The sequence below is a fragment of the Amblyomma mixtum genome, chromosome 5, assembly GCF_055824585.1.
Source record: "Amblyomma mixtum isolate Tamu chromosome 5, ASM5582458v1, whole genome shotgun sequence".
NCBI lineage: Eukaryota > Metazoa > Arthropoda > Arachnida > Ixodida > Ixodidae > Amblyomma > Amblyomma mixtum.
Window position 1 is genome coordinate 82,148,883 of NC_143016.1, and position 15,496 is coordinate 82,164,378.

A 15,496-nucleotide genomic window follows, 5' to 3' on the forward strand; every position below is an offset into this window, starting at 1 on the left:
ATTTGTAGAGAGGCTCCCTCATTAGAAACACTGAACCGCCTATTGTCGCTATGTGTTCACGTGCTGGCGTAGCTTATAGTCGAATGTCGTCTCGCTCCTTTTGTTTTCGCACTCTCATTTTTTCCTCTTCTCTACCCATTATATTTACTCTTTTTTTCCTTGTGTAGCCTGGTCCCTCATCTTGAGGCATTTCCACATTCCTTCCTCTGTGCCGCTAATTGGGCTCGAAGCAGCACGTATGTTTTCTTAGATAGCAATTTGTTTAATATAGGGTAGGAAGCATATAGCGCAGCGTTTGATGTACAGTCTTTGTCAAAAGCTTAGAGCCCAGGGGGTTCACTTCCAATCTTTATATTGGGATTCCAGGAGCATTCATGGAAGTTCTACCTATTGCAGGAGGCAGTGCCAGAAATCTTCTCATCTCCAGGAAATTTGGAGCGCTAGAGATCCATTAAGAACGACACAGTGTGGCTCAAAAGAAAACCCCCTGGGCTCCAAACTTTTGACAAAGGCTGTACATCACTTTTGCGACAAAAAGGAGCATGCCAATACACCATACGCGTGCGTATAGGCCGGGGTATTTGCTTTCAGGCATGATCGTGAGAACCATCGTCATCATGAGTCGACTGCAGGACATCGGCCTTTACCACTGCGCCACCCGTAGGCACGTTAGTCCTGCAAATTTCATGACCTCGTCAACCAGAGAATCTTAGCTGGACGATTATGTTAAGCTCTTCTTGTAATAGGGGATAAATTACTCACTGACATCCACCCGATCCTGGTACGGGCCGTCCCGGACCGTGCCGGTTAGCTCAATTGGTAGAGCGACTGCTCCGGTGAAGCGGTCGTCCCGGATTCGAACCTCGGACCAGGACGAATTTTTCGCCGTATGGCTGCGCTTCGGGTGGATGTCAAAGAGCAATTACTCCCTTACCACAAATCTACTCCACCTTGGGAGATTCCCCTAAACGTTTGACTAAGCTCTTCTTGATATCCAATCTGAAGTTCTGATCATCCCTGATTCTTCCATGTGCTTTCAGGCATATTAGATATACAAAACACTGTTCGTGCGACAAATAGATATTTCACATCGAATGGCTCAACGATACGGCTGGAGCTAGCTAGTCAACTTACAGGGCGTGAGATTGCTTAGATGATCCTTCCGCGCGCAGACAGTAAAAATCGGCTGCAGGTTACCCAGTGGCTTGCCAACCAAAAGCTTCTCTCTCTCTTTCTGCGGTGCATAGTCCGCGCTCCGAAATAAAAATTCGGTAAATCATTGAAGTTACTGCGGCGTGTTCGCTCAGTGAAATGTGAGGACAGTACCATGTAATCACTTATCATCGTAAATGATGGCGCTTACCATTCAACCATCATCACCATCACAGTAATCATCCTGACTACGGCCACTGCAGTTCAATGGCCTCTTCCACCAAATCTCTCCAATTAACTCTGCCCTGTGCCAGCTTCGGCCACTTAATCCCCGCGAACTTCTTAATCTCATCCGCCCACCTAACTTTCTGCCACCCCCTGCTACGCCTGCCTTCCCTTGGAATCCACTCCGTTGCCCTTACGGACCAGCGGTTATCTTGTCTTGGCATTACATGCCATGCACAAGCCCATTTCTTCCTCTTGATTTCGACTAGGATGTCATTAACCCACGTTTGTTCCCTAACCCACTCTGCCCGCCCCCCGCCTCTTAACGTTACACCGACCGCTTTCCTTTCCATAGCTCGCTGAATTGTCCTTAATTTAAACTGAACCCTTTTCGTTAACCTACACGTTTGTACCTCGTTGGTGAGTAGCGGTAAGATACAACTGTTATGTACTTTTCTCTTGAGGGATTCAACCCCATTACCGCAACTGCCGCCGCCATCGCCACCACCTCAATTAGGACAGCCTTACTTCATCGCTAAGTTGTCCTACGGCACCAGGCAGCACCCCAGACCTGGTTTACATTCCATTGACATTTGGATTTATTATTTTTTCTTTCTTGACGGGGAGGCAACCAGGCTAAAAGCGGTCCACAGAGAATGCACTTCGCCGACTCGTGCCATGGCTTTGCTTTTAGCTGAATAAACCGTGGATCGCGGCAAGAGTAGGCCCTTTCGTGGAGATTTATGGCGAGAAGAGCGCGTCCACTGAGGAACATGTGTAACACCTCGGGAAGACGTGTCTGACGTCATGTTCCCGTTGCATTTCCCGGCGTTCCGCGAAGCAAGAGTATACGAACCGCTGAGGCGTTTTACGTTACGCGTTGAAAACGAGTAAACCTCTCGAAACATATACGCAAGATATGCACACAAGTTTTAAAACGAAGAAAGAACCGTGACCTAAGGCCGGCTTCTTTCGAGTTTCGCATTACAGCCCCAGTAACAAGTGACATCATGTCCTACATAACCTCCAAGTGCGTCCCCATTTTTTTCTTCTCCGTTTTAAGTTTACGTTTCAGGTGTTTGCTCGTGCAAGGCTGAATTCGCTGCTTTTAGGCGTAAGCTCTACTTCGTTCTCTTCTCACCTAAGAAACGAATGTAGAATGTAGCAAAAGAGAAGCTAAAACGAAGAACGTGCTCAGCTCTGAGTTTAGTTTTATGCAATATGGGGTCGAAATGCGGGAGAAATGCTTTAGTGAACACACCGGTGCAAATAAAGAGAAAGAATGTAGTTTCTTACCAGTGCCACCGAAGAAAGTCGAAACAAGGTTACAAGCAATGGCGCACTTGAGTCTGCACGTGTGAATGCGACATGCCATAAATTGATGGACAAAATATGAACGTCTTAAAACAGTACACGAGCACGACAGTGGATGCCGTCATCTCTCTAAATTAAACCTAAATAAGAAGAAAATCATTTTATTGCACAGAAAGAAGTGTAAGAGCCCTCACACCCAGGATCGCAATAATGAAATCCACTCTTTTCCGGACCTGTTTTCACAAGTCAGACCACAATTTGCCAGTCGAGCTGCTGGAGTCAAAACAAGTGAAGGGAAACGAAGGACTTTTCACACCAAGTACACAAACGCGCATTCCTGACACCGTATTTCGAGCTGTCTAAGCATACTCAGCGCTCTCCAGGCGTCCCGAGTGATTAGGTTTCTTTTTAAAAATAAAAGTCTATAATAGCTGCACAGCACTAACTATAACGTTCGATTATCCGACCAGACAGATATATTGCTGAAGCATAATTGTAAGCATTAATTAGTCACCTGCCACGTAGCAATTGAAATTTAACCTTTGTGTCACATTGCAATGAATAAAATGGAAGTCTGTTTTGGAGCGAGAATTGCCATGAGAGCTTTGAAAAAGCACTCAGCACGATGGTGATGTCTTTGCTCATTCCACTCACTTCACTAACTCTTAGGTGCGTTTCTTGCAAAATATGTCACACTCTCAACTTTGCTCATTTAGATAAGCTATTTTGGTATTACTAATTACAGGAGTTATGTTGGTATTATTAATTACAGGCAGTGATAAGCGCAAACTTTTTTGTACACGCTATCTTGACGCATATAGTTAGTCTATGCACTCTCCATAATGCGGCAGGTGCGAGTGTGAATAAATTTTTGTCCCTCGGGTAGACCGAGGTTGCATACAGCATGCAGCAAAAACCTGGGCATACTACGGCGCAAGCCAAACGTGGATACAGAATTTGGGTGTCAAACTCGCTTGTATTATATTTTGTAGCTGGAAAATTGACGGGCGTGGATAGAAGGTGTGGATAGGATGTAAGAAACGTATTTTGGAAGAATCAAACAAAAAAACCAGTCTTTCTTGCTTTGTTTCAGCTGGAAACGTGTGGTTCGCCATCTTGTTGGGGGCAACTATGTTATGCGGGAAAGCGCACTTGCGTGCGGAATTTTGAATATCCCCTACTGCAGAGGTTTTAGAAATCGACGAGCTTAAAGGGCTCGAATGTGGGAAACTTTCGGGTAAAGCACGCGAAATATTTTTTTGTGCCAGCATATGAAATGGCGACGTAATCGTCGATTAAAATCGAGACGGCCTTCAAGCTTCTCCACAGCGCACAGCTCCAAGTGCGGTGCGCATATGACGTCATCGACGGTACAGGTACATTACCAATAACCTCTGGTTTGAAGGGAGAAAACCAAAGCCACCAAACCTTGTTTAGCAGCATACAACGACGCACGGCAGGGTGTGGTTGACGGCAGCGGAAATTTGAAACCTTACCATCCCTGACGTCACACCGAGCTTCTCCGCGCTCCTCCGGTGCTGTGAGAAGCATAAAAATGCGAGCGCAAAAAATCTTGCCATCTTTTACTTACAGCCTATATATATTCTAATCCTTAAATATCGCGGAATTCTAAAAAAAAAAAATTGACAGACGATTATGGTTGGTTGGTTTATGGGGTTTAACGTCGCAAAGCGACTCAAGCTATGAGGGACGCCGTAGCAGACGGCTCAGGAAATTTCGACCACCTGAGGTTCTTTAACGTGCACTGACATCGCACAATACACGGACCTCTAGAATTCCACCTCCATCGAAATGCGACTGCCACGGCCGGGATCGAACCCGCGTCCTTCGGGTCAGAAGCCAAGCACCATAACCACTCTGCCACCGCGGCGGCTACACGATTACGATAGCAGGTGAAGTGAAATTTGAGCGCAGCTCTCCACGGCTGACAGGTAGCGTGCTACGCTGATATCCACCCACCGGGATCTTCCCGTGGAATCTACCTTCCAGGTGGCGTTTCGCTCTTCTTTGGACAACCGGTTACGCCGACGACTACGACTACGCCGACGACTACGGAAAGTTTAGCAATCCCACTGTTTGCGTGCTGAGTACGAGACGGTGCTGTAAGGTTTTCGTGGTGTTCAGGTCGGAACACCGCGCGCTGCCTTTATTGCGCAGTGCATCTAATTGCACACACGGCGAAGAGGCCCATTCGGTTCCACGCCATTGCCGGGGCCAGCACATAAGTAGACATCGCGCGTCAAGCTGCCTCTTGAGAGTGAGTGGAGAATCAGTGAGAAGGAAAGTAGAGGAGGGGAAGGGGTCGGCCGGCTATTCAGTACTCCACAGCAGCAAAACAGCTTCTCCGTCAGGTGTAGTTGTACTTGTGGTTGATCATGCGCTGCAGGCCCCGGTCCGACGAGGCGTCCGTGCAGTAGATGGCCATCAGGACGCCCACGGTGGTGAGCGCCGAGCCGAGGGCCGAGCTGAGGAACATGACGGATCCGGTGCGCAACACGATGGTGCCCACCGCTCCGAACATGATGGTCGCCGTGCCGCTCAGCACCAGCACCCAGATCACCACGTTGCGCACCAGCTCGGCCACGTCCGCAGACCGGCAGCGCCGCCCACCTGCACACGTGAAGGTCACATGGTATACATGCGCACAGCACGGGGCGTACACATGTAGGGATTCTTGTATATCTTTGGATACTGCATCATCGCCTGGCAACTATGGGGCTTCATTGGCACTACTTCGGGTTAATCCGACAGCCGATCATTGAAGTATAAGAAAAAATATACAATAGCACAGCTGTTCACAGAAAGTGCCTCCGCATTTTTTTTACGCCAGTCTAACAACTTAAAACTTCATAAAAGCTGTATTAGCTCTCAACTTAATGTACTACCCCCCCCCCCCCCCCCCCCCACCCTCTCTATCCATCACCACCTAGCTCGACTGACTTGTCGCTGAAGGGGAGGAAGAACAGCGACTTCTGGTCGCCCAGGCGGTCGACATGCTCGGCCTGTAAATTATGGTCGAATAAAGGTCTTTTACTACTACTACTACGATAAAAGAATGGTTGAACAAGTCTTGGGTCACTGGCGAAAGGAATGTATTCACTTGCAAACTCTAGGGCACCACACGGAGGAACAGCCGAGGATAGCGGTCGACTTGATGCTGTATATAATCTGTTACTGGCAAAAGGTCCCCTCTCTGAGAACATTGTATAATGGCTTTTCAGAACGCGTTGATCTTGAACACTGTTCGACGTTTTGTGTACCACGACAATTTCCCTTATTTGTTGCGTGTACTCTTGCGTGGCGTTGAAAGTGATGTAGCAAATGTAACGTTTTTCTCACAATCTGCTTTTAGTGCGAAAGTACTATTCCGATGGGTATACCCCGAGAAACATCTTGCAATGTTTCTAAACTTGCAGTGTTTGCATGCTTGCGGGGTTTGTGGGTTTGTGCCAAGTGGAATAAGTAAACAAAGCAAATCAAATATCCCCGACTGGGATTCGAACCCGCGGCGGCGCGGATCAGCGTCGCTGGCCACTGCGCGAGAGCACGATGCTATCACCGGAGCCGAACACACCTTGTGTCAAGCTGCAACACACTATCAAACTAATATTCGCGCTTTGAGCTATGTGGCGGCAGTGACAGAGAGAGGTGCGCTGCATGCGACGGCGTGGACAACGTTGTGGCAGAAACATGGCAGTAGAGCAATACGCGTTGGCGTTGTCATCATTGCTGCAGAAGCGCTGCACTGGACCACAAGTCGCAGGCGTGCGTTGGGTAAACTGGAATTGACGATGAAAAAGCTGAATGCGCGCATAACTGGCATTCTGGATCAATAGACACCTCAATCGCGCTCTCAGGTACGTGGCGATACTGTCCAAAAAACTGTGGCGATGCTGTCCAAAAAACTGCTTTCGCACTGTACAGTGGTGAGCAGCATTGTCTAGAGCGCTTGAGCAGTGCGCACTTGGTAACAAAAACCGAAATTAGAGAGCAGCCCCTCATTACAGGGCAAAGTTTTCGTGCCTGCTTTGTTTACGAGGCTATCTGGCGCTACTTCCGTGCAAGCGTTGCAGCTGGACCCCAGAGGCTGCCACAAAATCTGGATTTGTTTGCAAGGAAGTGCACCGCCCGAGCGCTCTAGACAAGGCTGCTCACCACTGTACTTCGTGCTCAGCAATGCTAAACCACCAGCCATTTTTTCTTTATCAATGTATTAATCAAGGACTATTTAGTAATATTTGTGAAACCTCATTTATCTATTGTATCTTATTACACTTAATTCATTCTCATTGACATTCATGCAGGAGCCCAAAACATTTGCGAACATTTCTTAATATTGTATAACTACAGTTATTTTTCCTGCGTATTTTCCTTGGCTTTGAAACTGGTACGCATACTCCACGGATTTCTTTTCGTATTCTGTGAGTTTATTAATAACTTTGTCTCCTCCCCTCATTAATGTCCTCGTGTTTCCAGAACGTGAAAGGAATAAATATCTGGTTATGAGCAGATGTGTGGCATGTGGCTATATATGTGCTCAGGAGAAGACGCTACAGACACGACAACAAGGCGCTTGGTAACAATACGCACAGCGTGTGAAAGGTGCCGAAATCTGCCGCACAATAGCCGCCGCTCCTGTCGCAGTGCGTTTGGGTGTCAAGCTTACTAGGAAAGCCTGTAGCCTGCATTCAGTACCAGAGTTTGCCTCAGGCAAGGCCTCCTAGGTCGACGAGTTATTAGACTGAGCTTAATATACTGCTAAGAAATGCGTGTAATCGGCCTCTCTTGTCTTGGGAAAGGCCGTAAAGGTCATGTTAACTCAAATACTAACTTTGTGTTTCGTTATAGGTGGTATCTAGAGTACGCCAACACACTTATTGAGGTTGAAATCATCGTTGGTAGAGACGCCAGATCAAATTTTTAATGCCGTCCAACGCTGCTTAGGCGGAGTAGCGTTTCTACGAATAAGAGCAAGGTTGCACCAGCATACCATTTTGCTGTTGGCCTGTATTGATAGATTACCGCATTTCAATGAAGACGCTACTTTCATCCAAAACACAGCTTTTATAAGCTATATATATATATATATATACTGCCAAAAAAAAAAATGAAATACCAGCGTCACCATCCCCAGCCGAATGCGCAAGTAGGCTGCTTCTGTTGACCGTTTTATGGGCGCAGATCTCAGAGCCCATGTTACACCGCTATTCACTTCAAAATAGCGATCACGGGAGTCCTCTGAGATACATACGTCGCAAGTTTAAATCGAGTGGCGGGAAAATTGTTAAGTGCAATTTTTTTTTTTTCAGCAATGAATGCGTTTTTTTTTTTTCTGCCGGACAAACATCATCATACCCAGAAAGAGGCAGAGAATCAGTTTTTACTAAGTATAAGAATTGTATGGTAGTTGTCTTCTGCGTCTCTTTGAACCTGTTCTCGAATCCGCCCCTCGATCGTGAGCTCTTAGAACTCGTCCCTGACCAATAAAAGCCACTACATGGGGCTGACTTTCTCCCTTTTAATTCCCGTTCCTGTGCTTCAAAACTGTCACGTGACGCTCCCCCTCGAGGTTCTTTCCTCCGTAGCATACGTATAGACGCACCTCCGACGAACATGTCGCTGGTGCGCAGCTTTCCCGCGGGGCCCCTGAGCTCGGAGAGGGAGAGCTTGGCGCAGGCGGCGTGGTCCTCCAGCCGGGCTATGAGCAGGTCGTCCTCGTAGTCGTCGGAGCGCGAGGAGGAGCTGACGCGTACGCGACGACGCCGCTTCTGCTGGCGGCAGGCGCTGGGCCGCAGCCGCTGCTCGGCCAGGGGGCAGCGCCGGCGGCTCTCCGAGGACTCCTCCGGCCGCGGCCGCAGCGACGTCGAGCCGCCGCCCCCGACGCCCACCTCCGGCGTGCGGCTGCTCGAGGCGCGGTCCCTGGGCCAGTAGCGACAAAACACCGCGGCTTTAGGCACTAAATTCGCAAAGACCTTCCAGCCAATGGCGTCGACCGACTGTCATGACGGTAAAGCCAATCCCTCTTGCATTTAAAGTGCCACATCTCTGCTTTCTCGCCACCGGCAGTTTTGAACTTACTTGATCTGGACGTCTGCTCGCTTGCGATGAAGGGGAGTTTCTGGTAAAGAGCACGAAGGCTCAGTGTTTCGTGAGCAGCGCGGGCAAGCGATGGCAATCGAGCGCGTGTAATATTGAAGTTAGCTCTGCTTGAGTGCTAAGTGCATGCTGCTAGATCATGGATTACCTTACGTGTTTGAAATAACTTCTGGTCGCAGTTACAGACCAGAGAAGAAAGGGCATGGGCAAAATGCACCTGCACATTTATTTTGACGATGCGAAGGTTTCAGAGCAGTACATGACGGAATATGGACCCTATCCGTCTAAGGACAGTTGCGCGGTGCGCCTGAGCAGACAGCCGTGACGGTCTTATCGCGTCGCGGTGACGTGAGCAGTGCAATCCGTAAGCCCGTACCTAGGCGTAGAGACGGGGAAAATTAACATTGCCACCCTTCTGTCCATGTCTTCTGGAAAACAAGGTAGCGTGTATGGGAAACTCCAACCTTATCCCTATAAAAATGTGGGAGGGGGGGCGTGGGGGGGGGGGGGTGCTTGTTATCATCTAAGGGGGGCGCCAAGTCCACCCTACACCTTTACGCTGCTGGACCTGTCTCGACATTGTTTGTAGTGCAGCATTGTGGCTACACAAGTTTTTTGACGATACTGGCGGCCGAGGACCCGTGATGTCGCGTTCCAAGTACTGTTTACTTGCTGGGTCACTTTGAGAAAATCTTTTCAGTTTCTCTTTCTTGCAGTCAGCAAAATACAGATGTGCCATATATTTTCCGAGGTTCATAGAGAATGGAAATCCCTTCTGGAGGCGCTTTGTTACATTGATGCCTCAGCGGCGCAGGGACTGCCGTCCTCTGCCGGTGTAATTACTGCTGCTCATAATATTTTGTATATTTTGCAATTTCATTACATTGAAATAAATGTTTTATAACAATTTGTCGTCTTTGTGCTGCGTTTTGATCGTACAGGCCTCGGGGGGACGTGTCTGGGGACTGTGTGTGTGTGTGTGTGTGGGGGGGGGGGGGGGGCTGCTGCGCTTTTACTTTGCTCTCTCTAATGTAAAACAATTAATGCGCACGCCTATGCCTAACCCCCACCAACGCCAATTTAGGGGGGAGAAGGGGCGGATTTGGTGCGTAACCTTTTAGGCTGCGAGCAGTTCGAGGCGCGGCTTAGAAAAAATGCGAATGCCTGCTTTTGATTGATAACCTGCCCCTCACTTTGAGCTTTGATAGTTTCGGTCTTTTTTTTGAGGAATACACAAAGTGCGAAGGACAAAAGACGAAGAAAAGCACACAACACAAGAGCTGCCTCGCCACAAAATTTTCAGTTTCAACCTTCGCAACAGCAGTGCAGCACCCCTCCTCAGTTTTGAGAATGATGGGGTCGATTTGTAACCGCGCGCAACAGTCCCGTAGTCATTCGATGTATCAGACTGAAATTGCCGCTTATAGTTAACCGCCTCTGCTTAGTGCCGCCCAAAACATGCGAAAAACTTTTCAGGCGAGGTCCACATTACGCTTTTCTCTGGACGATTCGTCGGCGCGTCCATCTTCGCCAAAAGGTACTGTCTTTGCCCAAAGTAACCGGGCAAGGGTGGTTCCTTTCGTAGCCGCGTAGCGAAGCACTTACGGCATCCCTTAAGCTATGAATCTGTGTAAAGTAAGGTGAACCCTTGTCCTCACATTTTGACCTCTTTCGGTCTTTGGGGATGCCGTGAAGGCCTAGTTATACGGTTGAGAAGCAAAAACCTGCTGCTCGGTTACTGTTGGCAGGGTTACGTAATTCGCACTCGGTCCGCCGCGCCTCGAGAAGAGTTGTTGAGGTCACTGAAGATTCCCCATTCTCCAAACCCCTCGCTGCACCTAAAGCCCTTAGCTTTAGGAACTTTAGCTGCACCTGGCCCGCCACAAGCGCGATGTGCTTTTCAGATGACCCGAGCACTTTAGTTCGTTTTTACGGTGCGCGGTTTGGCTGTTTGGCAGTCTTTAGTGAGCCTGCCGGCATCCACGAGCCGCTGGTTACACAAGGTCAGGACTACTGACATTGGTGGAAAATGAACGCGCGATACGATTTCCGCGAACACAGCGTGGACATGATCAAAGCGGTTGCATTGGACATGAAGTGTCAGGTAACGAAGGACTTTGACGAAGCTGCGAGCACGCTGTTTACAGTCTTCGGCTACGAAGAAGCAGTCACTAACGCCGCAGCCCGCGGTGTAAAAAGAACAAAAAAATAAGCTGAGATAATTTGCATTCGAAGCAATTAAGAAGGCCTTTTTCAAATTATAAACCTTTTTTTTCCGTAGCCCTTAATCTGGCGTAATCATTCTCCACAAGACATGTCTGTTATGCAGTGAAGTGTTATAATCAGCGTGCTTGTGTGTTATGCGGAGAATCAAACAAAAATGGGCAGTCGCGAGTCTCAACGGAATCGCCGCCGCGTTCCCTCTCTCACCACACCCCGTACAGGCCTCAGCGCAGAGAAAACGAGGTTAGATTTTCTAGGCAGGTCTCACCCTGTCCTTGATGGCATCATTTCTCCAAGGCTAGCTTTTTAGGTGTTGTGGGAGTAAACGTATGCGTGCTGGCAGGCTGACATTTCCAGTCGGTGCTGTACCGATATTACGGCGCGTAGGGGGGGGGGGGGGGGGGGGGGGGGGGGGGCGGTCCGCGTGTTGAAGGTTCCCTCAGCACAGATTGGCGGCACACTAAACACCAGCTAGGCTGAGACAAGATTCGGGATCCAAACAAATAGGTGGGATAATACGTATGCGTGAACTTTTACACCTAATACCGACAAAGCATACATTCTCAAATCCGCTTAAATACGCAAACAATGCACAATAGTTGAAATGTTATCGTCGATGTTTAATTATAGGGGTTGTTTTAGGTTGTGTTGAAAGTGTGCCACCTGAAAACCTAGCTCTGGAAGCAAATTGCATTCGAATATGCTTCTAGGTAAGAAACTGGCAAATATTTTAGAAACGTTAAATACAAAGGAATGTGCCGAGGAGTATAGGACGTATTCGCTGCAGCGTTAAGGCTTCACGAGAAAAAAAAAACACTAAACAAAAAAGAGCGTTATGTATCTTTTTCGCATAGGTGTTACGAATACGGTAACGTTAGGAGGTTATGTATGCTGCGAGGCGCGTAAAATAATTTTTATCATTGCTGTTTTTAGTACAATTAGGGTGACAATAGATTTTAAAAACCCAGCGAACAGGCTATGTTTGGAAAAGGGCGTTGAATGGTACGTCACCTTCACATGCATATCCAAGTGATCGATCAGGTTACACAAAATCTGCTGAATGCGCACTTTCCCTTAGCATAATGGGCTTCACGTACTCAAAAAGGACTTGGCTCGGTGTAACCGCCAGTGGTCTGCAGGCACAGTTTAACTAATGCGCTCCTAATCCGTGTTACTCCGAGACCAGGCAGCGGTTTCTTCGAGCGATTTTTTTCGGTACAGGAAGGAGCGCTGGCCGTATGAGACATTTGAGAAAAAAAAATGTAGCAAACGCTTAAGATTTTGCTCACAGAGGAGGGCAAGCCAAGCGACGAAACACGTGCGAATACGGTGTTAGAATATGCCGCTCTGTGGCTCCCTCACGTGATCGTGAGCCGAGTCTTCCAACTAGCGCCACGTAACGTTGGCAGCGCTCGCTTCCCGTTTGCCTCGATTTCGACTTCAGCTAACAGATGGCGCGATCGTCTGTACTGCTCTTTGTACACGCTACCGTAATGCGTCGATGAAAAGAGTACTTCGTTTTTTTGTTAGTTTGTTTTTTAGCCAGCAGCGTTCGAAGTGATAACCGGCTCTCTGGGACTAAATCAGCTGCGCGGCGCTTACGAAATTCTCGGGGCCATAGGGTTGCGCTGCTGAACCGTGTGGTCTGTCTCTTACGAAGCTTAGGACACATAGAATCGAAAGGTTAGGAGGAGTGTGCACCAAAATCTCTTTCACCGTTGAGAAATTTGAAACTTCAGGACATCTGACCAAGGCTGTTCGCGCATTATGTCACGCATCGCAGTTTGCCTTTCGCATAGAGGCGCTGGAAAGAAGCGACAGCGGGGCGCAAAATTTTCTTATGTGCTAAGAAAACAATGTGGAAAGAGATGACACTGAAAGCCAACTAGATATAAGAACAAGCACCAGCGCTTTAGCACTTTTTCCTTACCGTAAGTATTTACCCTCTTACCCTTGTTTCAGTTCATGCAATTATCCTTCGCCGAAACGCCATTTTCTAAAACTCAAAACTCGAAACGTCACTGACATTTTATAAAACTCAAAATGAAAGCACAGAAGCGCTTTGCAATTAAACTAAACCTCTTTCAAACTCGCAAAGATACGCAGTGCCACAGCATGGTATGAGATGGACAGTTTGGGCATGGACAGGGAGGAGTAGCGGCTTCTTCTTCTATAACGCCCATTGCAATAATGAGCGTTATCTACATGCATGTCACGAAACAAAAAAAAAATGCATTCTTTCGCAGTCCATGGAGGCACAAGGCCTCGATTTTAGAGGTGAATTGCACGCTCTAAGTCGCGGAAGGCATGTGACGGCTTTACCTCTCAGTACCAGTCTGCATTTCACAGCAGATAGGCAAACCAGTTGTTTTTACTTTCATCACCCATCACTAAGTATTTTCTTAATATTTTATGTGCGGATAGAACTACCGACTTCAGGAAATAACCTTATGTGGGCGGGAAATACGACATAGCGGTGTGAAACGCCTAGCTACGCGCATGTATGGTAGTTACTTTTGAAGCAGCTAGCGTGTGCGAAATACGCCATGAACTAAAAATATACAATATTTATAGTTGTGTGGAGTTGAAAAGAACTGTGCGTGTGCTTGGTGGACTCGGCGATCAGAGCATAAGAAAGCTGTTCCTGCGGTGGGGATGTATTAACGTTTTCGTCTCTGCTTTATGACCATTTGTGTAGTACTTAGTAAGCATATTTTGTTGCGGGTTTGTTTGTTTGTACCAGGTCGGTCAAATGTTTAGGGGAATCCCCCAAGGTGGAATAGATTTGTAATAAGGGAGTAATTACTCATTGACATCCACCCGAGCGCAGCCATACGGCTACAAAGGAAAGCTATACAGCTTTCAGAAACTTCGTAGTTGAAGAAAAATTCGTCCTGGTCCGGGGTTCGAACCCGGGACCACCGCTTCACCGGAGCAGTCGCTCTACCAACTGAGCTAACCGGGACGGCAAGCTTATGGTAGGGTGAGAGCGAATTGATCAATAACTCGAAGTGGGAACTGTGCTGGTCAAAGTTGTCTTGGTATTTCTGTCACTATACAATGTAATGTTTCCACTCCTACCTTAGTCCTGGAAAGGACTGGTAGTATGTAATAAATAAATAAATAAATAAATAAATAAATAAATAAATAAATAAATAAATAAATAAATAAATAAATAAATAAATAAATAAATAAATAAATAAATAAATAAATAAATAAATAAATAAATAAAACAGAACGCCGCCTGCATGGACTGCAAATGCGTGCATGGGCACAATAAAAAGAAAAGACTGCTTGCAGCAAGCCATCTTCTTAAGTGGGCGGCTAAACATATGGAGGAATATTTTTCCCGTCCCTATTTCAAATCGTACCTACACCTCGAACACGACAAATCACGCGGCTCTGTCCAATTGTGCCCCAGACCAATTTACTCCTTCATCCACACCTACTTCACTACAGTTACTCTATGCGAAGTGTGAAGCGGCTAAACACATCGTCTGGCAAAAGGCGACAGTTATGCATATTTGTAATCGTCATACAACTCTGTTTTTCAGACGTGGTGTTCATCTTTAATAAAATCCGAGCAGAGCTATATTTCAACCAATAACGCCCATCCGTTCCTTTACGGTGCACCTCGATAGCAATTCACCCCTGCTGCAGGAGAGGCACGGAACAACTACTCGTCCCACTTCCATCAAAAGGACCAAGGAGGATGTATACCACGTGCCACGGAATACGAGTAGGGTACGGCCAAGCTTCAGTGACAGGAAGCGTCTCGCCTTCGCACTACATGTACGGTTCTCAGGTGCGCACAGCGCAGCTACACCTACGCTGTTCCTTTGCGTGCGTGTACCTGCAGCAGTAGTGGTCGGCGGTGGAAGACGAGATGCCGACGAACGAGGTGCAGGGTTGGATGTCGTCGCGCAGGAAGCGGCTGCGGCGGGGCCCCAGCGTGTCGTCGGCAGAGGCGAGCTCGTCGTCTTCCCTTCCGGGCGGCATTCTGCGCGCCGGCGGCTCGGACCGCGTGTGGGCGTCCACTCCTACGGACAGCAGGCTCCGCTGGTGCACCGGCCTCTTCCACAGCTCGGACATGGCTGACCGTTGGGCGCGCAGCTTGGACCGCCGCAGCACGGTCCGGCCCGGCGCCGGAGCGGACGGACCGTGAGCTCCCGCCAGCATCTACACCAGCGCCACCAAATGGTTTGATTTTGTATTGCTTGCAAAAGTTTAATACAGTACTCGGAGCTGGGACAGTTGGCTGTAAACTAGGTTCACTGCTCACACTAGCGCAGAACTGGAGAACGGAAGAAGTGTCCTGTGTCCTTTGTGCAGTCATCTGAATTCGTTTGTGTGTTGTCCTCCTGTTTAACGGACAACTAAAAAGGCCCCTGAATTGACAATTTTACGTTGTGCCGTCGTCATGTGACATAATTATAATGGCGTCAGAGCTCCTCACCACTGTCAT

General features: G+C 48.0%; 1 protein-coding gene across 1 annotated transcript; it reads right to left on the minus strand.

The window, feature by feature from the left end:
• Positions 1–4,845: 4,845 nt before the first annotated feature.
• LOC149342825 (uncharacterized) lies at positions 4,846–15,202 on the minus strand. Its single transcript, XM_089542244.1, has 3 exons — positions 14,885–15,202; positions 8,315–8,631; positions 4,846–5,322 (listed from the first exon to the last, which is right to left on the minus strand). The coding sequence occupies exons 1-3, from the start codon at positions 15,121–15,123 to the stop codon at positions 5,060–5,062; spliced, it is 819 nt and encodes a 272-aa protein (XP_089398370.1). The 5' UTR covers positions 15,124–15,202; the 3' UTR covers positions 4,846–5,059.
• Between the last annotated feature and the right edge of the window lie 294 nt (positions 15,203–15,496).